At 35.9% G+C, this 22282-nt stretch overlaps 1 protein-coding gene across 1 annotated transcript in view; it reads left to right on the top strand.

Annotated features, from left to right (window-relative positions):
* LOC128990943 (uncharacterized) overlaps positions 1–22282 on the top strand; it is a 31478-nt gene that overhangs the window by 343 nt on the left and 8853 nt on the right. Inside the window, exons 2-10 of the mRNA XM_054413614.1 lie at positions 3237–3506; positions 8219–8394; positions 13147–14511; positions 15272–15763; positions 16569–16664; positions 17140–17251; positions 17567–17743; positions 20095–20228; positions 21695–21828. Of these exons, the coding sequence (XP_054269589.1) occupies positions 3271–3506; positions 8219–8394; positions 13147–14511; positions 15272–15763; positions 16569–16664; positions 17140–17251; positions 17567–17743; positions 20095–20228; positions 21695–21828 (2922 nt within the window). The 5' untranslated portion in view covers positions 3237–3270. The remainder of the gene's footprint in view (positions 1–3236; positions 3507–8218; positions 8395–13146; positions 14512–15271; positions 15764–16568; positions 16665–17139; positions 17252–17566; positions 17744–20094; positions 20229–21694; positions 21829–22282) is intronic.

The following is a 22282-nucleotide window of genomic DNA, read 5'->3' as shown; positions in this document are numbered from 1 at the left end:
TTGGGCATGTTTAGTTAGCAATAATAGTTCATGTTTATAGGCCTAAGTAAGGCCTAGTCAATACGAATAAGAGAAAATTTTCATCAAAAGATAGAGAATTGGCAAGCTTAAAAAGTTAATTGGTTCCTTCCTATTTTTTATAAGCCATAATAAATGGTCTGTTCTGACAGTGTTTTAGTTGTCTACGTAGCCCACACGCTGAATCCAAGAGTGCAATTAGTCTTTGTGTGATCGATGTGAAACTGGCAATAGATCAGCAATTACTCCGGCCCCTTCTCGTACAGCCCTCTGACGATCACACGTCACAGTAAAAATCGTCATGCCTTAGTCTGAATACGTCATAACAAGGGTGACATAACCTCCACATCGATCCTTGTGTGTGGGTTATGAATGAGCCTATGCTATAACAGTGCGGACTAGGGCCTACATAAGTTAACTTGAAGGGAAGGAAGTTAGCTTTAAAGAGAACAAACACCTGATTACTGTAATAACAAAATTTACCTTTCTAGTACGACCCAACTTTATTTAACTTAACTTAACTCAAATTAAATTTATTTAAAATATTTAATTACAACTCACTCTAATAATGAATTAGTATAGATAAGATTTTATTTATTTAAGCTGTTCAGTATAATCAGTATAGCCTAGATTAAGTTCTATCTAAGTTAAGTTACAATAAGATAACATGTCATGAACACACAATAATGGCAACGATAACAAGGCAGCTAATTAAATACTTAATGCGTCGATAAGTTACCAGCAACAGGACAGTTGAGATGCAGGTTTTCAATTGCTAACAATATGGTAAAAGATAACACAGACGGTAACCACACGTGGATTAGGCGTCGGGCAGTGACGCCACTGGATTGTGGGGGCCCAGAACGCCATTACCACAACGATACAATGTATAGCCATCGGTGTTAGTGGTGCAGTGGATAGAGTGCTCGGCTGATACGCAAGAGGTCCCTGGTTCGAAGCCTGTCGGTAATTTTAACTTTTTGTCAAAGATTTTGCTTTGAATGCCATTTCTTCGTAACTTGAATTTTTGGCATATAATTTTATTTTATGAACGAATTTAACCTTAATTCGATTTTTTCATTACCAGCAAGTTTGATTAGTTAGGTTAGGTTATGACAACAGTAACTGCTGGACGCCTAATCCACAAAGTATTGTAGGACAGTTGCTTTGTAACTTAACTTAAAACACAACGATCACATAAATATATAAGCCTTTAAACAAGTAGAACATTTTTTAAGGCCAGTGCCTTAAAAACTTCTACGAATTGTCCTTATGGCTAACCACGCAAGTTGCTTACACTAACCTTTACTTTCCCTACCTGTGATCGTTTTTTAATTTTGTTTGTAAAACATCATACACTTCTACTCTTTCTGTTATTCTTTCAGGGGATAACTTAGACAATGCTAGCAGCATTCTTACTCTAAGTAGCCACTGTTTCAGTTACAAGTAGACAAATATTAAGTCACATAAGTTAATTATTATTTAATGATATCTTACTGAATGTATTAGACGGTTTGCCTAAAACATTGAAATCAAAATAATAAAATTAAAGTACCTCTTAAATTATAGTTACAGTATTATAAGTGAGGAATAATCAATAAAAAGTGAGACACACATAGTATTTTCTCGTAACTTTTTTTGATTACGTGATAAAATATTGGCAGAGGATACGCGTCCGGTAACCATACGTGGATTAGGCATCCAGCAGTTACTGTCATAACCTAACCTAACTAACCAAACTTGCTGGTAATGAAAAAATCGAATTAAGGTTAAATTCGTTTACAAAATAAAATTATAAATGCATCAAATTCTAACAAAAAGAAGAAATGGCATTTTAAGCAAAATCTTTGACAAAATGTTAACTTAAGTTAGTGTCACCAATGGGATTTGATCTAGATACCTCTTGTACATCAGCCGAATACTCTATCCACTACACCAAGACACCGATGGCTGTGTACAACGTATCCTATTGTTGTGGTAATGGTGTTCCGGGCCCCCATAACCTGGTGACGTCACTGCCGGACGCCTAATCCATATTCGGTTACTGGACGCATCCTCTTCGTAAAATATTATTACAAAGGGCCTACAAACTGTTTGTAAGTAGCCCTTAGGTTAACTTCTATTTCGTCTATTTTACTAGAACTATGTGACCTTTTTAAAAAAAAACCTTCCTGCAACTGTTAGCTTTTAAATCGTTTAGTTCAATTTTTAGGTTATAGAAACAATGTGTGTTTCCAATTATTTTAGAATCGATAGCTAATTCATTATTAATCGAATTTCACAGCTAAAAGATCACAAAACAAAACAAACATACATGTACTGTATAAATTAATATCACAGAAGCAGTCTTTTTAAGTTTATGAGTAGGTAGGTTTCTACAGTTTAAAGATATCAAGGTGTGGTGACATCAAGTTGCCCAGGTAGTGTAGACGTAGGTCTAGTGATAGACTGAGGCATAGCCAGTGGACCAAAAACGCCAGAAGAACGGGTTCCTCCTGGTACTTTGATGTCAATGTTGTTCACAACAGTCCAGTCACCGAGAAGAATCCTTTGGTGTAGTGGACATGGTGTTGTGTTGTTGGCTTTGTTTAATTCGTGCTTTGAGTCCAAGATACTCCAGTTTCCTTTAGCTTGCCTAAAAACTCAACGCTGTCTCTGGACCTTCTGTTGATCATCCATCAAAGATCCTAGTTTTTGTGAATCCTACGTAGGCTTATATCAAAACAAAAGCTATTTGCGCTCCTCATATTTGTTCACTCGAACATATCTCTCAGACTTGTCCAAACCGCCATCTAAACAATTAACAAAATATTGGATCTTGAAACTTTTTAGATATTTCTGTGATAAATGCCTTTGCTGTGACTGCAAGGAGCACAGCTTTTCCCCTAAATATCTGTAGATGTTTTTTAAATGTAAACTAAATATAAAATTATAATAGCCTACTGGCTAATCTAGCAATACAGTAATAGTTTTTTTTTTAGTAAAGCTTTTCAATTGTTCCCCCAAGATAACTGATGTCGTTTTTTGAGGATTTAAAGGTTAAACATCATGTGAAGGTTGGCTATGGTATACTCCTTCTTTCTTGTAGTTTGTATCCAACAGTTTTTACTGTGAGTCACTTGTGTGGCTTTAAGTGCCTATTTAATTTTAAGACTGTTTTAGATGGTTTTCTTGATTGTTATGAAACTGACATTACAAATATTTTTTTTGTATTTCAGGACATTGATTTGACTAGAAAAAAATTTAATTGAAATGAGAGTGACGAACACTTACTCTAGAAAGAACTCTAGAAAGAAGCGCAGAAATCGAGGGGGAAATTCTCCAAATAATGTCAACATAAATTTGATTTTCCTGTCAGTCAACATTACAAACAACTCTTCCCAAGAAAACAATGCCAAACCAGAAACAAGTCAATCACAATCAGGAGACTTGTTCGACAAGTTGGTTAAAGGCCCCATCTATAATGTGAACAACAAGTCTAACAGTCGGTAAGAAAATGACTATACTTACTTTTGTAAATTGGTGTAGTAAGTTTTGAATATTTGTTTATACTTCTCTGTTGCAATCTGCAATAATAACTTGCCTTCTGATTAAGGCCCGGTTTTCACAAGCGACTTCTAGATGACTAGGTAAGCCCGACTGGGTTGCGGACCACAGGATACACCGGTTCACACAAGCGACATGTCCACAGACTAGGTCGCAGGTGTGACGTAAATGAATGTGCATCAATAAACCATGTTTTCTATATATCTATGTTTTTGAAACACCAATGTTTTCGATACATAGATTTTTTGATACGTTGGCGTAATTCTGGAAATATTTGATGTTTTTGCGTCAATGGTAAGTGAATCTTTTTGTACATTGATGTTTTGGGCAGTAATGATGTTTTAAACAATTATCAAAGTTTTTCAAAACTAAATTTGCATTACAATACGGTAATGAATTTCACCTAACAAACTAATTCACCTAATTTAAACTATTATAAAGTTTGGTTGAACAAACATAATTGTTTAGAGTATTTTAGGGCTTTAGAGTTTTTAGGGCTAATCATATATATTAAAACGTGACAAGGGTTTTTTTATTTCACGATTCTGAATCAACCACTTGACGGATTTTCATGATTTTTGTGTTGAAAGAAAGATAATTTTGAGAACTAGGGAATGTCAAAGCCATAATTTTAGTTTAAGGTTTCAGTTTTTTAGAAATTAAGTTTTAATTTTTTTAAAAGTCTAGCAGCCGACGCTAGCAATTTAAAGTATTTTCAATGCTAATTTAACTAACAGCTGGTTTATAACTGTCATTGAAATGTTTATGTTACAAGTTGTTTGTTTACAAAAATGTTGTTCGTTGGTGTTTGCATAAATACTATTTCACTTTAAAATGTAGGTAGTTTTCCCCTACCGTAAGGATCTGCGTTATCAGGAAATGTGTTATTTTGAACTAAACATCTCAAACACTTGCGTTTAATCAAGTTTTGTGGTAAATGCAATCTCTGTAAGTATTTAGTTTATGCATTGCAAATTTCAACTCATATTTGGGAAATATTTTTTCAGCAGTTTATCGCTTAATTGTTTAAGATACAAGTGGTTTACGTGTTGATACTTCTTTTTCGGTATGTTTGAATGTGAGTATGTCAGCATACTAAAATTTTGGTTAGTAATGAAAGCGTAAATCGGTGTAGTACGTCTCTATAAAACTGTCTTATAAACTGCAGGGTGCAGCAGAAACCAAAGTTGACTCATACCATACCAACTATCCCCGTAGTACTGATGATTCAGAAACTTGGGCACTGGCCAAAGAACCGAAAAACCTTAAAGCTGGGTTAGATAATGTGCAGAGAAAATATACAGACCAGTTCAAGACCGGAGGTCGAAATAAAAACAAAGAGCTAAGAGAAATGTGTTAACACCCAAACATAGTGATGCTTTCCAGAAGTAGGTAAAGCTTGGATGGACAGGCTGTGCATAAACTTTTAAAAAGTATATTCCAAGGAGTACTACACGATAGATGGGAAATACCAAGTTATGAAATGCATCCTCAGACTAGGATCTAAATTTTGAAGAGGCAGGGGATAGAAGAGAATGGGAGGCAAGAATCTCATAAGGTTTCAGTGGTCACGAAGGTAAGATAAGGTACGGTAAGTACATAAGTAGTATATGCAATTGGAGGTGGCATGTAGCTACTCTACTCAAAACCAGTGTGAATCGGTCACCAAGATTTCACTTCAAGATTTTTCAAATCGACACAAATGCTGTTTTATGGTAAAATTATCGGATTTAAAATGCATATCGCTATATTATAGGTCTATAGTCGGATGGAAGAAATAGGTGGTCACGTGACATTTGTTTATAAGGTGATCACTGATCTTCCCCATTAAAACTGCCAGAATTTGTGTCTATGCGTGTAAACTAGATGTTCTGAATTATTCCGTTTTAGTTGACAACTCGATTCCCGTACGGGCCACCAGCTCGTATATATTAAAACGTGACAAGGTTTTTTTATTTCACGATTCTGAATCAACCACTTGACAGATTTTCATGATTTTTGTATTGAAAGAAAGATAATTTTGAGTACTAGGGAATGCCGAAGCCGTAATTTTAGTTTAGGGTTTCAGTTTTTTAGAAATTAAGTTTAAAATTTTAAAAAGTCTAGCAGCCAACGCTAACAATCTACTCTAGCTTTTGGTATAAAACCATTTGCTTGATTTAACAGCTGTTAACATTCAGCATTTGGATGAAAATTAAATGACATACGTAGAGTTTACTTATTTATACTATGTGTAATGCTTTAATCATTGATACATTCATTTATTCGGTAAGAGGATGAGAGTTTATTTAAATATACATAGTAAAATACTAGATGTTCTAATTTTTTTTTTTGAGCAGTCTTTAAAATACCTATTTAGTTTGTTTTAGTGCAATATAATTCGTTATAACTAAGAGCTGGATGAATAAAAAATATTCTATAGAACTATGAGGTTAGTCATTGATTATAGGAAATAAGTAAGATTCTATAACCATTAATTGCTGTATACGAATCGAAGCTCACGAATCTTCAAAAGAAAGCTTGTGAAAATTATTTTACTATTTGACTTTTTGAGGAAAGTTTGGGAAAATAACAATGATCACATGTTTTAATTCATCTTGGCAGCTTTTTCTTTACCGTAAATTTTGAACTGCTTAAACTATGCTTGAATTAGTAATAAACACAACATATACAGTTTTAATGGACTAATCATTATTTATACGATCTGTTGGGAAGATAGGACGGGATAACAGCTTGAATAAAATTATTTTATAAACCTCTTAGTCGGTTACAAATTTAAATTTTGTTTATTCGTATTTTTGGACTTGTAATACAATTACCAAAAAGTTGTTTGTCATTTAGAACATTGCTAATTTGAGATCAAGGACGCACAATTAGAAAAAAAGGGAAGAATGCTATCTGCAGCGCCATGACCGAACGCTCCCATAAGGCTACGTGTACTGCTATGCCGCTAGAGCGGGTGACTGGGAAGTGGGGCCCGACTATGGTTTGGGACACCAAGCTCGAACGCGGCTCGCTAGTCGTCGCCATACGCTCGTGTGAACGGCTCCATTTGATCCTGTGGTCCGCTGCTACCCAGTCGGGCTTACCCAGTCACAGCCTGGTCACCTAGATAAGTCGCTCGTGTGAACCGGGCCTACAAAAGTGTAATTTCAGTTTTTGTGTATAAACTAAATCTATCAAAGTGCTTTTATACAGGGTAATTAACTAATGGAATCCCCCATTGGAACGTTAAAAGAAAAATTTGAAGTTTAGAGAAAAACTAGGCAGACGATTGCTCAGATTTTCTAACACAGTCTGTCTACTGTGAAATTTGTATAAACATGATGACACTTAAAAGTAAACCAATTTTTATGAGAATTAATTTTTTTTTAACCAACCATTTAAAGATATACAGTAGGACCTCTATATCTCAAATCTGAATGGGGTATGATACAAATTCTAGTTATCAAGTTTTTCGAGTAAGCGAGGTTCGAGCTATGAATGTCATGTTCTGAAAATTCAAGATACCAAAGGTGTTGGATTCTGACAATAATGTTACGTCAAGACCTGTAACTCAAAATTTTACTCGCTAAACCTTTGTAAATTGAGCTCTAGCTATTTATACGTAGGTACTGAAGGGCAACTGTAGAAGCAAAATTAAACAATTTATTATGCATACAAAGTACTGTATTTTTTAGTCGCCAATGGTAATTTAGTGTAACGATAACTCGAAAGCAAAAATCATCTGATTTGAGGTGTAAACCTAACATTTATTTAAACGAGTTTGCGAACCAGCATGATTGGACCATGGGAATGGGGTTTTGCGTTGTGGCGGTTTATTGGGTAAAAAGAGGTTTTTCTCATTTTTGACCCTCAAAACATAGAATTGCCCAATTTTTTAAAAAACATTTTGTAGAGCTTAAAAAAACAAATAGGCTAATTTAGTATCTTGAACTGAGGTTGTACGGTTATTGGCTATAGAGAAAATTAAAAAAATTGTAAATTTAAAATTCCCATGTTATTCTTAATACTGTAAGTAAATTATATTTTAAGTTTACTTGTTTATGGGATATATTTTGATCAAACCTGGCAGATTATTTTTTTTTATACTATGCTTTTTATTATTTACTAAAACACTCTTTATTACTCTCCCTGTAGTAGCAAACCTAGGTTCTTTTTAAATTAAATGTTATTTAAATAGATTTGTGAAAGTCAAATCAGGCAAATTCGCTTAGTCTGCAGGTTTGCTGCGGCGGGTATATTTTTAATTTGCAAAATCTTTAATAAGAACTCAGTTCTTATTCTTAATTTATCTAATTGGTTTAAACGGTAGCCACCCGGGTTAAAACTCAATAATTCTAAAACACAGGCATTATTTCAAAAACAAACAATCCATAATAGGCAAAATTCCAACGTTGAATTACCTCATGATAATATTTCATCCTTTTCTGAAAATGCAAAACTTTTAGGCTAAGATATTGATAATTTATTTCCCTGAGTTTTGAGTCTCACTTTATTCTGCCTCAGAATCAAAATAATGGATTTTTCCCAGTTTCTAGTAATATTTTTTAAAACTACCTCTTAAATTCCAAACACTATTAAGCAAAAACAGTTTGGGTTGTTGAGGTTACTGTTTAGTGGATCTGTTTAGTTTAGTAAATATTTTATTCAGTTTCAGTGTGTCGGATTACAACAAACCGTTCTTTAACCGTCGGCAAGAAACAATAACCCATTACAAGAGTGACGATGCCTTATCCATATCTACAGATGTCTCAAATCATCTATTCAAGGACTCCAAAGACTCTCAAAACATCTCACCAATGTGGATGACAAGCCCACCTCCATATTGTAAGTTTTAGATTTTTTTAATTCAATTTTGAAATTGAATGTACTTGCTTAATAACTAATAAAAGAATGCGGGATTTTAAACGGTCATTGCTCGGGGACTATTCAATATAATTAAACTATTTAAACGTCAAATTGAAGAGAAAAGAACAAAGCTTTTTCTCATGCTTTGATTCAATTCGGAATAATCCAATAAAATTCAGATTTTCCTCAATGTTATGAGCTTAAAACTGGCAAAGTCTATACACTTAGGGTGATCGACAGGTTTATCTGGTGCCTTATCTGAATCTTTTTAGGCACAAACACTCAATTGTGAGTCAGTGGCTCAGTCGGTAGCGTCGCGGACTTCGGGCCCAAGGCAGTAGTGTCGTGGGTTCGGATCCTGGTCACTGCCACTAACTTTTATCAGTACAGTTCACCTTTGTACTGTATCGGCTCACCCCTTGTTTGCTGGATACGTTCCACGCACAGATCTGTAGTCTATGTGGACGGGCAAATGCAAGGTTAAAAGAGGCTGCCAACCTCTTTAAAAAAAAAAAAAAAATCTTTTAAAGATAACGTCATAAGTGTCGATTTATACTCTGATTATCAAAAGAATGTGCCTTGCGGAGCGGCCGTGCGGTGAGCGAGTTTGAGTATAAACATTATATTTCACAAACTTGTGGAAACGTTAGACAGAAGGTTAGAAACTTCTAATAAACGGTGTTTAAATAATCAGTTAAGCACGTTTTTAACGCATGTTTCAAATATTTGTTATCTTATTCTGATGAATTAATATTTGTAGTTATATTTGTAAAAACGCGAATTGGAATTAAAATTTAGCAAATTCGTCTTTTTACAAATATAGGCTAACTACAAATATTAATTCATCGGAATAATATACAAAATATTTAAAACATGGGCTGAAAACTTGCTTAACTGAATATTTAAACACCGTTTTCTAACCTTATGTGTTATGTTTAAACAAGTTTGTGAAATAGAATGTTTGTAGCTAAACTCGGTTACCACACGGCCACTCCGCAAGGCACATTCTTTCGATAATCAGAGTATAGGTATGTTCAACTGAAGACTTCGTCGGTAAATCAATTCTTTCGGGCTTCTGAAGCAGTATTGTCGGATTTCCTCAACTATGTCATCGCTTGTTTAGTCAGCCAGGTGAATGTCTTTTTCAAAACACTACGGTGCCACAAAACTCATTAAACCAGCATCAAATTTCTTTATCATCAAGTAGATTTAAATTTAGTTCAATTTAGCAATCAATATAAACTCTGTGAGCCACAGATTACACTCTGTGCCTTCTGTTGCGCCGTAAACAAACTGGCGACTGGCGTCAGGCACCAGGCGTGTGAGTCGCAATAGCGGCCCCCACACCTGTTTTGTGCATGCCAAGATCAATGTTTCCTCCTTTGCTATACGGGAAAAAAACTATTTTGGCTTCAATTTGACGTATAAAACTTTTAGTTACCTTGAATATTACCCAAGTCATTACCATTTAAAATCCCAACATTCTTTTATAAACACCCTGTATTTGTTATTTCAATTTATTTTTCGCCGGTTTAAGAATACAGTTTTAGCTAACAAGAGTTTGAGAGTTCAGTTGGCTGTAAACATTGTTGACATTACAACACTTTGTTGGAAGTGGTTTAAGATTATAACACCAGTTATAATTTACCAATTTATCCAATAATTTATCAATAATTAATTTATAATAATAATACCAATAATTTATCAATTTAGGTAAGGTTTAGGATATTTAGGAGGTTGGGGGATAAGTTGAGGAAACCTTAACACAGGGTGTCTAGTAGTCGGGAAAATCGGGAAAGTCGGGAATTAGTATTGAATTTCAAAATGGTCTTGAAAAGTCGGGATTTAGTCTTAAATTTGATTTCAAAGTCGGGAATTTTCATGATTTTGCCGCGATCGTCGTCTTGCGTTTACGTAACCGCGAAATCCAATGATGACGATGTCTACACGGCCTCGGGAAATGTACACGATTTTGCCGCGATAGTGGACGACGACGATGACGTTTCCGAAACCGCGGGAGACGACGATGACGTTTCCGTGACCGCGGGAGATGACGATGATGTTTACGTGACCGCGGGAGACGACAATGATGTCTACACGGCCGCGGGAAATGTTCATGATTTTGCCGTGATCGCTGACGGCGATGATAACGTTTCCGTGACCGCGGGAGATGACGGTGATGTCTAAACAGCCGCGGGAAATGTTCATGATTTTGCCGCGATCGCGGACGACGACGATGACGTTTCCGTGACCGCGGGAGACGACGACGACGTTTCCGTGACCGCGGGAGACGACGATGATATTTGCTCGGCCGCGGGAAATGTTCATGATTTTGTAGCGATCGCGGACGACGACGATGACGTTTCCGTGACCGCGGGAGATGACGATGACGTTTCCGTGACCGCGGGAGACGATGATGACGTTTCCGCGAACGTGGACGACGACGATGGCGTTTCCGTGACCGCGGGAGACGACGATGACGTTTCCGTGACCGCGGGAGACGACGATGATATCTGCTCGGCCGCGGGAAAAGTTCATGATTTTGTAGCGATCGCGGACGACGACGATGACGTTTCCGTGACCGCGGGAGATGACGATGACGTTTCCGCGAACGCGGACGACGACGATGACGTTTCCGTGACCGCGGGAGACGACGATGATATCTGCTCGGCCGCGGGAAATGTTCATGATTTTGTCGCGATCACGGACAACGACGATGACGTTTCCGTGACTGCAGGTGACGACGATGATGTCTACAAGGCCGCGGGAAATGTTCATGATTTTTCCGCGATCGCGGACGACGACGATGACGTTTCCGTGACCGCGGGAGACGACGACGACGTTTCCGTGACCGCGGGAGACGACGATGATATTTGCTCGACCGCGGGAAATGTTCATGATTTTGTAGCGATCGCGGACGACGACGACGTTTCCGTGACCGCGGGAGATGACGATGACGTTTCCGTGACCGCGGGAGATGACGATGACGTTTCCGCGAACGCGGATGATGACGATGACGTTTCCGTGACCGCGGGAGATGACGATGACGTTTCCGCGAACGCGGATGATGACGATGACGTTTCCGTGACCGCGGGAGATGACGATGACGTTTCCGTGACCGCGGGAGACGATGATGACGTTTCCGCGAACGTGGACGACGACGATGGCGTTTCCGTGACCGCGGGAGACGACGATGACATTTCCGTGACCGCGGGAGACGACGATGATATCTGCTCGGCCGCGGGAAAAGTTCATGATTTTGTAGCGATCGCGGACGACGACGATGACGTTTCCGTGACCGCGGGAGATGACGATGACGTTTCCGCGAACGCGGACGATGACGATGACGTTTCCGTGACCGCGGGAGACGACGATGATATCTGCTCGGCCGCGGGAAATGTTCATGATTTTGTCGCGATCACGGACAACGACGATGACGTTTCCGTGACTGCAGGTGACGACGATGATGTCTACAAGGCCGCGGGAAATGTTCATGATTTTGCCGTGATCGCGGACGACGACGATCACGTTTCTGTAACCGCTGCAGTCAATGATGATGTCTAAACGTACGGTACGCGGAAGATTTCATGATAAAAATACCCCCGCCGCAGCAAAACTGCAGACTAAGCGAATTTCCATTTGACTGATTGGATTTACACTGAAATGTCTACTTAAAAATATAACATTTATTCCCGATTTAAATAGAATTAGTTTAACAAGTACTTAGGTTTGCTGCATCAGGGAGGGTAAAACTGTTTTGTTTTTTGTAAAATGTTAATAGTTAGTAAGAAATAAAAACATTTTCCAAATTTGATCAAAATATGTTCATAAACAAGCAAACTACAACAGTTTACTCATTCTCCATAAGAATAACATGGGAATTTTAAATTTACAATTTTTTTGAATTTTCTCCGTAACCATTAGGCGCATAATAACGCTTCAATATACTAAATTATTTGTTTTTTGAAGCTCTACAAAATGGTTTGGAAATATATTGCTAAATTTTATGTTTTTGGGTCAAAAATGGGAAAAACCTATTTTTACCCCATAAAACCCCCCGTAAACACCCGTTCCCATGGTCCGATCATGCTGGATCGCGAACTCGTTCGAATAAACGTAGGTTTACACGTTTGTACCAAATTTCATCAAAATCGGATCATTTTTGCTCGAGTTATCGTGCTGACGGACACATATATATATGAACGGATGGTGTTTTTGGCCTCTAGGGACCTCAAAACGAAAAAAAAATCGGTCCCGCGTCCAGGTCTTACCATGAGTACTACGGTAATAGCTTATTCCCTATATGGGAAATTCGCTAAAAACCAAATTGGCTAGTTAGAATTTTGTATTGCTGCATTATTTCTTTACTTGAAAACACCACATTATCATAATACTACTTTATGACAAAGACAGGGGTTGGTGTAGTATTATTTAGAACATTTGGTTAAGCTATCAAGAATGGAGAATCGATACATTTTGGTATCAACACCCACTAATTGTTGAAAAAACTAGTCTTGAAAAATCTGGAATTAGTCTTGAAAAGTCTGGAATTAGTCTTGAATTGTATAATAAAAATAAACTAGACACCCTGTTAACAATTAGCCACCAAAATACAGTTTCAAGCATGTGACTAAGAATCTAAATTGAGTTATTTCCAAAAATAAATAAACAACTTTTTGGGGTTTACCATTTTTGTAGATTTTTTGCCTAACTTTTATGTTTGTGTTTTAGGTAAGATAAAGAATAAACTAGTAAAAATAGAGAAGGATCACAAATTGACTGTGAATAAGAAAAGTTACAATCGTGTCATGAAAAAACGTCCTCTATTGAGAAAAAATAAACCTTTTACCAAATTGAATTCAGATGACTCAATAAAGTCAAGTTGTACTTCTAGCACCCCGACGAGGACAGATGTGGCGTTTGACAGAGATATTTGGGTAGCCTCACATGTTTCTCCCATTTTACCTACTCAAGGACTGCAACCTAGTATCTTCACAAGTAGAGCTATATGTTACAAAAACATGGTATCGATTGAAGAGATAAAAAAAGAAGAAAAGCCAAATCCTATGCTTGGTTTCTCTGCATTGTTAGAGGGGTTTGGAAACTTGGGAATCCAAAGTCCTCATCACAAAAAACTTGCAGTTTTACAAGCTGATAAAAAGTCCAACCAAGAACTGTTTGATTATGAAAGCCCATTACGTCTTCCTGCAAATCGCCAAAGTAGAGAAACAAATCCAGAAAGTATAACATCAAATGTAGAATTGTTACCAGTAGATGTTGGGAGGAACTCAAATGTTTGTAAATCATTGCAGTCAAGTGAAGATAATTCAAATGATTCAAGTATTTCCACAACTTGCCAGAAGAAGTGTAATGAGGAAAATTCAAAAGAGTTTGCATCTGATCTGTCATCGAGTCCATTTTTAGGTTTCGACAACAACAGTAATGAGTCTCAAACCTCGGCTGTTTCATCTCCTCAAAGTGAAGCTGTAACAAACCCAGACCATTCATCATCTAATGAACAAAGGTTATCTTCAAACAAAATATTGCCTTCAATCTTCATAGAGGAATTAAAAAGTGATCATGAGGAACAGACAGACTCAAAAAATACAATTTCAAGCAGCAGTAAGGTATCTTCCGCCAGTCGTAGTGAAGAGTCTAATTCTATTAGTTTGGCAGAAAGCTTGGAAAAATCTGGTTATAGTGATGTAGTAAACAGTTCATCGTCAATTCCTGAACATATATCTGAACAGCAACAATATCTAGAGAGCAAAGATGATCTTACCGAGATTGAAGAGAACGAAGTTGAAAATGAAAGTGTTTCGAATGAATCCTTTGAAGAAAAACAGGCTTTTGAATCAATACCTCTAAGTGATATCACAAATTCTTTATCTCTCAAAGCTGACTGTGCAAACGGAAGAGAAACTTTGAAAAAAAAATCGGTTCCATTTAGCACAGAAAGCAAGAGAACGTCACATTATAGTTTAAGAGGCAGACTGAGCAGTTATCCTCCCAACACTGAATTGAATGAAACTTTTGCTAAATTAAGTTTAGAAGCTGGAAAAAGATGGCGGAGATCTTTACTTCGTCAGAGACAAGGTAAGGAAACTTGGTGAAACAAATTTATAGTAAGCTCCTGTACATTCTTGACTATCTGAGCCCCGGTTATCTTCACACACCCCCCCCCCCCCCCCCCACTTCACTAGTCCTTGGGTTTTTCAAGGTTGTTTCCCAGGCCTAAATATATAAGGCTATTTTTATTTTTTGTCAGAAAATAATAATTTTGTTAGCAAGAATGTTTCCCTTGAAAGTAAAGTAAAAATAGTAAGTAGTTTGTGATTAGTTAAAATTAATGCTTTATATAATCATTACAAGTATTTTTTTTATCATACAAATTATCAATAACCTAGAAAATCAAACCGTAGTTGGTTGGCCACCAACCATTGGCAAGCTGGACAGTGGACAAGTCGTCTGCAAAACCTTTGGTCAAATCATACTTAATCGAGAGTGTATTGTAGTCACATTTCCAATAGAAATTGTTATGAAAAAATTCTATAGTCTTTATTTTTTCAGTGTTTTTTTAACAATCCAGCTTTTAAACTGTGTCACTATTTCTATTTTTTTATTTTTCTGATTATGTTACTTTTAGAACTGAAACTTTGAGTTAAAAGCAATCAATTCAATTTATTTATTCAATGTTCTAAACTAATCAATCATACTTACATTTTTTCTGTATTGTGCCTTTTTTCTATTTCGCCAAAATTAGCCGGCTTTGCTTAGAATAAACAAGGCAGCGGGGTGTATCAATATGTATGGTACATTAATTTATTAAATAAAATCTGTATGACTATATTTTCAGAGCCAAGGTTAAATAAAAGAGAGTCTCTCACATCAGACACCATATTCAGGCTTATCAGGGAATCTAGTTTTGCAAGTGGTTTGAACAAAACAAAGATGTCATACAACAACACCACCAGAATCCTCGATAGTTTTCTGGAGGAACAAGAAACAAAAGACTGTGGACCAGTCTCAAAAGGAAGCCCTGGATTGAACCTTACGCACAGTAGACTTAGTAATGTGTATATGAACAGAAGAAGAAATTATATCTTTGATATGAATGATATACCAGAAGAAATTGCTGAACATTCCAACGATAGTGTTGAACATCTTCAGAATTTAAATGTAACACAAAACCACCAAGACACTGTGGCAGAAGAGGATGAAAATTGTGAAACAAGCGTAAACCAAACTAATGTATTTGAAACTCCTCCAATCCTTCGGTTGAATCCTGAGGCTCTTTCTGCAATAACGAATAGAAAACGAAGTCGAAGAAATCTACAAAAATCATTAGGTAAGTTGAAATTATTGAAATCTCAATAGGAGGAATATCAATTACTTGGACAATTTCCTTTGTCTGAGAATTTTCACGTTTTAGTTTTCAAAAGTTGGGCTCATAGTTTGTAGTTTTTTTTTAGTCTTTGGCAAGTGGAAGGATTTCAGGTGGCTTCAGCGAAGCTAAGAAATTATTCTTGAATTTATCACAGTAACTGAGAGAAGAAATTCATGATATAGGATAGGAATATACTTCACGCTTGAGGAAAAAATTCCTATGCTTTTGCTTTAATCTATCGAGATCCCAGTTTCGACCTAATGTGATCTAACTGTCATATAAGCAGTCAAAATAAGCAAGGTCTGAGGGTGGAAAGAGACAATGAGGGTCCAAGGTTTAAGATGTTCAAACTGAATCTCCAAAGAACTTGCTTGTCCTGTGAAATATTGTTTACTCCATTACAACCTATCTAGGCCTACTAATTTAAGTGTGTAGGCTACAATTAATGGAAAATCTCTAACCACTAAAATTTGAGGTATTTTGTCTACGTATATGTTATGGATTTAAATTTATAACGGATTGCTATAATATTCACAGTTCACAGGATCACAGTTCAGTTTTATATAAAAAAAGTTCAAAATATATCAATTTTGTCGATAATTATTTGCATGAATAGTAATGACAAGTTATTTAGTGCTTTTAGCAAGGTCGCTAGTCAAATTTCACAAGAAGTTTTATTACCAATAAAAATCAGATATTGTTTTTAGAGTATTTTTTTAACTTTGTTGAAACTCCCGTTCTTACGCTGTCTTATCTTCATTTTCAGAAAGGAGTATTCTTTGGGATGAAGAGGAAGAAAAAGAGCCGGTAGATGAGGAAGATAACTTTTACATGTCTTGCTTAAGCGTATTGGATTTAGAAGGTAAAATGCTGCTAGTTTTGTAGAAATATTGTGAAATGTTAGCATTAAATAACCAACCAACAAATACAGAACATAAAAATTATGTTATCAAAACAATTAATTTTTAGTGTTTAAACTAAAAAAATGAAAATTTGAGGAAAACATTATATTAATATTCAGATTTATTCTAATATTTTAAGTTAACTCTGATTTTGCATTTAGAATTCAGGTATTTATTATTGCACAAAATATTTCAAATATTATCAAATTTACTTGTGATTCCATTTGTTAAATTTCTTTCACGCCCCATTAACAGATCTGACTCCTATAATGTCCTGTACTAGTATCAAAATATGGAAACAAATAATGTCAATAAAAGCTGCAATCTCGCATGTTAAGATCTAGTTAACATTTAGGTTCTAGGAAGACAGTTTATTTTAATCTATATTTTAAAGATAGGATATTAATCTGTTATATATTTTTTCTCACGCTCAAGATGAAATTGAAAACTTGAAGAACCAAGATGCAGCAGCTATAGGGAAAGTCGGGTTTCTGCTCCAGTGTGGACAGCAAGCTCCGATTACGTTTTCTGAAGCTTTCCCGGATGAGTAAGTTTTGATATATTGGTTAAAAACTTTGAATGGGACCAGTAGAGTTAGTTATACACTAGTCACTAACCTGAGCAACTAACCACCTACAATAGACCTGAGCAACTAAGCATAGTAATGTGGATTTGTTAAGTTTTAGAATCCACACAAAATTCTGAAAATTCTTCACAAAAAAATGAAAGAGTAATCTAACCAATTTTGGTATGTACAGTATCTGAAAACGTCCCAGTAAAATAACAGTTAATTTGTTGTGCCAATGAGTAACCAATGGACAGTCTCCAATAATTGTATGAATCAGTATTATGTCGTCTACAGGGTCTTAAGTTCTGGACGGAAGATTGGAGAAGGAGTGTTTGGAGAGGTTTTCATGCTGGAAAGACCAGGTGAAGGGAGATCTGTTATCAAAATAATACCAATTGAAGGTGCCCAAATGGTCAACGGCTCGGTGCAGAAACGCTATGATGAGGTTCTCTCTGAACTTATTATAACTGAGTGAGTAACATCTTAATAAATGCTTTTCAGTTTTCAGTTAGGAAAAGAATTGTTTTTATCTTTGACTAAGGATAGGACTAGGCATTCTATTCCCAGGTTAAAATTTTTTTTAGTTAGTTGAATTTAGCCAGTAACAGAATGTGCTGGTGTAAATTATTGGGTTAAGTTGAATACACCATCTTTTTAACCAAGTCAAACTGAAGGAAATTGTCTTTAATTAATTATAGCATCTTTTTTTGTCACACCAACTATCACAGTAAAAAAACAATTTTAGACAGTACCAACATTGACTATTGGATACTGAAGTTGTATTTAGTAGTCAAAGGTAGCACACTCTGTCATAGTCCATAAAAATTGGATGTCAATTTTAATACCGAGGACCGTTTCCATTAATTCACATCAACTATATAATTTATATTTTAAAATACACAATAGAAGTTTAACAATATCTTGGTTCTACCCTAACCTAACTCAGTATATGTCTACGTGTATATGAATATATGTGTACAATATGTATGGTACATTAATTTATTAAATAAAATCTGTATGACTATATTTTCAGAGCCAAACTAACATAACCTAACCCTAAACAGAATTTGTAGGCCTATATCATTATAATATTTTAATCTGAAAAAAAAAACAATTGTGATTTAACAGGAAAGGTTCAATATCCATAATCCAATGGTTTTACTTCTACTGTCAGTTTAAGAACATGTTTTGATTTGTCCGTTTTTGTTCATCATTCAGTAATGATATAATTAGGTATACAAAGTAATATAAAGCCACTTGTGTTGAAAAATAAAGTTTTATAGGTTTTTTTACAATATTGATTGGTTTTTAAATAGCATATAGAATTAAAAAAACTTATAAACCTTGCTAGAACAAGGGAGTGTAGCAGATGCCACGTATGTTATGTAGTCACTAGCACAGAAAACGTACTACTATAACCCAGAATGCCAACCGCATGGTAAAAAGCATTAAGCGGTTTGAGAGAGCTTTGCCTGTCAATCCGTAGGCAGCGCCACCAGCGTTGCTATGCTATTGCATGGCAACGCTGGTGGCGCTGCCTACGGATTGACAGGCAAAGCTCTCTCAAACCGCTTAATGCTTTTTACCATGCGGTTGGCATTCTGGGTTATAGTAGTAAGTTTTCTGTGTCACTAGTCAGTAAATGGGAGAGTTTCGGAACCCTTTAGAATAAATGTGGGTGTAAGACAGGGTGATGGACTCTCCCCAATCAGCTTCAACTTTAGCGATAGAAGAAGCTCTCTGTGTGATAATTAATAAGTGGACTGTTTTTTAGATGAGTATAAAAGAAATAATAGATTGGAAAATAGCTGAACTGTTTTTGAAAGAAACATTTTAACACTGAGATATAAACAGTATCAATTAATAATCAAACACCAGCTGGTAAAATGGATGTGAACATAGTAAATCAAAAGAGTTTTAAAATAAATAATATAAAATTTCAATTGACTCCAGAATCAACGTTCTGGCGTTTGCAGACGATGTAGTAATTTTTACTGAAAATATAGAAGACGCCAGCTAGCAAAATTGTTTGTGGATGAAACCGGACAATTATTAAGACTTATAATAATTTTTTATGAAATGAAAAGAAAAGAAAATTATTAACTTATGGAAATGACATTCTAAGAAAGGTTTTAGGCCCAATTTTTGAAGAAGGAGAGTAAAGGAAAAGACACAATAGGGAATTTAGAAAAACTCTACAAGGATCTAGATGTGGTTTTTTTTATGTAGAAGAATTAGATGGGCTGGGAACATTTTGAAAAGAGAGGAGGATAGTAATCTAAAACAAGTTTTGATGAGAAATCCTGAAGGAAGAAGACCGAGAGGAAGGACAAAGCAATAGCGTTGGAGCCAAGTGAAGGAGAGACCTGGAGCAATTAGGAGCAACCGAGGAAGATGTAGAAAATAGGAAAAGATAGAGTTTTTCTAATTCGAACTCTCCCTCATTCTAAACCAGTTAATGGAAGTCAGAAAAAATGAATAACAAAATAAATCCGAAAACACAATATCAGTGGTCTTAGTCCACCGATATATAGGTAATATGGTTGATAGTCATAAGTCAACTATTGTTGTGGATCCATTGTGTTTTCTGGTGTCAACTGTGAACATCAGACATTTCACACTTAAACATAATGTATTCTCATGAGACCGGCCGCAAAAGTCTACGTAAGAACACAGTTACGATTTTTGTTTTGTCCTGGGTTCTACGATGAAGCAGGGGTGAACAAAGTTCATGGTACTTTCAACCATTCCACTTATTCAAAAGTGGTTTTTTCTGTTGATATTTGTTAATGCAGCAAAATCTAAATATTTTTTTATTCCAGAGAACTGAGCATGCTACGCAATAACAGTGATAATTGCACGGGAGGATTTTGTGAGTTGAAAGGCAAATTTTACCTCCAAGGACAGTATTCCCCCTTACTACTGAAGCTGTGGCATGAATTTGATAAGGAGAAGCGTGAGTTCAAATATTTCTGAAGTTATAATCGTTATATAGGAGTGGTTGCACTTAGTATGAATATTTAACTATACACCAACTGAGTTCTGTTTGAATTTTATCCTTGTATTTTTGAAATACCATAGTTGACTGTGGTTTAATTGGAAATCTGTAAATGACTTAGTTGAAACAATTAGTTTGTTTTGTGCTGGTGTTCCTGTACAGCAGTTCTCATAAAACTGTTTAATGTAAAATATAAGAGACCAGATTAAGTTGGATGTGACATCTTCAGTATAAGCTTGTGATGTGTTGGTACTTAAAGGCAATTCTCAGTACCACCGGTAGTTGGTATTGTACCGATAGGGAAAACCAACATTAAAATGACGGTACCAGTACTAGTGGTTGATCTGACCCTGAGTGCCAAGATACGTTTAATAAATTACATTAATAATATGTATGTGTACAACATCATCACCCCCATGGTCGTGCTTTTTTTACTTGATCCAACGACGTCATAAAACAAAACGCAGTTTGAATGGTTTGTTTGACTGAATGGCTATTGGCAGTAATGATCTAAACACGCTAATTTCCCCAGTCCTATTATTATCCTGCTCAATGAAATTCATGTAAAGTTCTCGGCTTAATACCCTCGATATGTTATATTTATAGATATGTAGATATGTTAAATTCTCGTATAATTACTAACTACAATTCAGTAGAACCTCTCATAACCGACTTCGGCATAACCGACTCCTGTGATACCCGATCGTCTATTTGATCACGGATGTTGCAGATATTGTGGCAGACATTGTCGCTATTGTCCCCAAGACCGTAAGATGTGCTCACGGGTATAGCCGCAGTTGCGAGAGATGATTACTGGAGTCGCTTAGACAGCAAGACATGTTCACAGGTGTTGCCAAGGTCGTGGGAGGCGATTACTGATGTTACAGGGACCGGAAGTTATGTTCCTTCCGATATCTGGCCATGGCTTGGTCCCATCATGGTCGGATGTGAGGGGTTCTACTAAGTTTTAACACAGATTTCTTCATTTGAATTGGTTTAGATTTTTTGTAAAACTGTGAATAGTGAATACCAACATTTTCTGACTGTTAGAATAGTTCCAACAAAGAAAATTTTTTTTAATACCTTGTCCCAATTCTGTAATTAAAATTGCAAATATGCCCTTAAATCGCAAAATTAATTATGTAACTAAAGTACTTTACAACATGCATCTGTATTCTGTAGTCAACATAAACAATTTCAATGTTTGGAGCTTACTTTTTAAACGAAGAGTACTATTTTGTTAGGTTCTTATATGTCCGGTACCGAGAATTTCTATAGGGCAGGAACTGACAAATTGGCACCGAGACATCACTACTAAAGGTTTCAGAATTCAAATATAAACTTCATTAAACCAAAAATATCAATTTAACTAGTCAAGATAGTTATTAAATTTTAAACCCTCATCACTGTCTGTGTCTGTGCAGGATCGGAGAATGAATGTCCCGATATGTTTGGGCCAGAACAGCTGTACCTGGCACTAGAGTTGGCTCATGCTGGGGAGCCTGTCGAGTCTTTCAGCTTTAAGAACCTTCAGCAAGCTTTGATAGTGTTCCTTCAGGTATATAATCACTTATTGATAACAATTCAATTATCTCTTCACATCAATTTGCTTGAGGCGGTTATTATCTATGATTATTTATGTTTAGTATACTATACACATCTTCCAGATATTCAACGAGTATTATGCTCTCTTTTCACAATTTTTTTTAGGGACTTTAGGTGTTAAACAATCTGCCTTTTTTTTAAGAGTACATTTTTCTACTTGGCTTGATATGGATAGCGCTGGGTTCACAACCATATGGTAGGCATACGGTTAAGTATCGATCGTCGTAGTATGAAAAGAACTACTTACTATCGAATATCGTAAATCAATTGGCTTCCATAGCGCCAACCAACCAAAATGAAAACAAACAAGTTTAGCTGCTAACTCATGTTTTTTTCAATTTTTATTTCATTTATATAAACGTCATCATATTTACTTATTGTTTAATGTAAAACAGATTGTAAATAAA

The sequence above is a fragment of the Macrosteles quadrilineatus genome, unplaced genomic scaffold (genome assembly GCF_028750875.1).
Source record: "Macrosteles quadrilineatus isolate MER2022 unplaced genomic scaffold, UCM_ALF_1.0 Scaffold_3__2_contigs__length_128488019, whole genome shotgun sequence".
In the NCBI taxonomy this organism is placed as follows: Eukaryota; Metazoa; Arthropoda; class Insecta; order Hemiptera; family Cicadellidae; genus Macrosteles; species Macrosteles quadrilineatus.
Note: the sequence above shows the minus strand (reverse complement) of the source record. Positions and strands in the feature narration are given on the sequence as shown.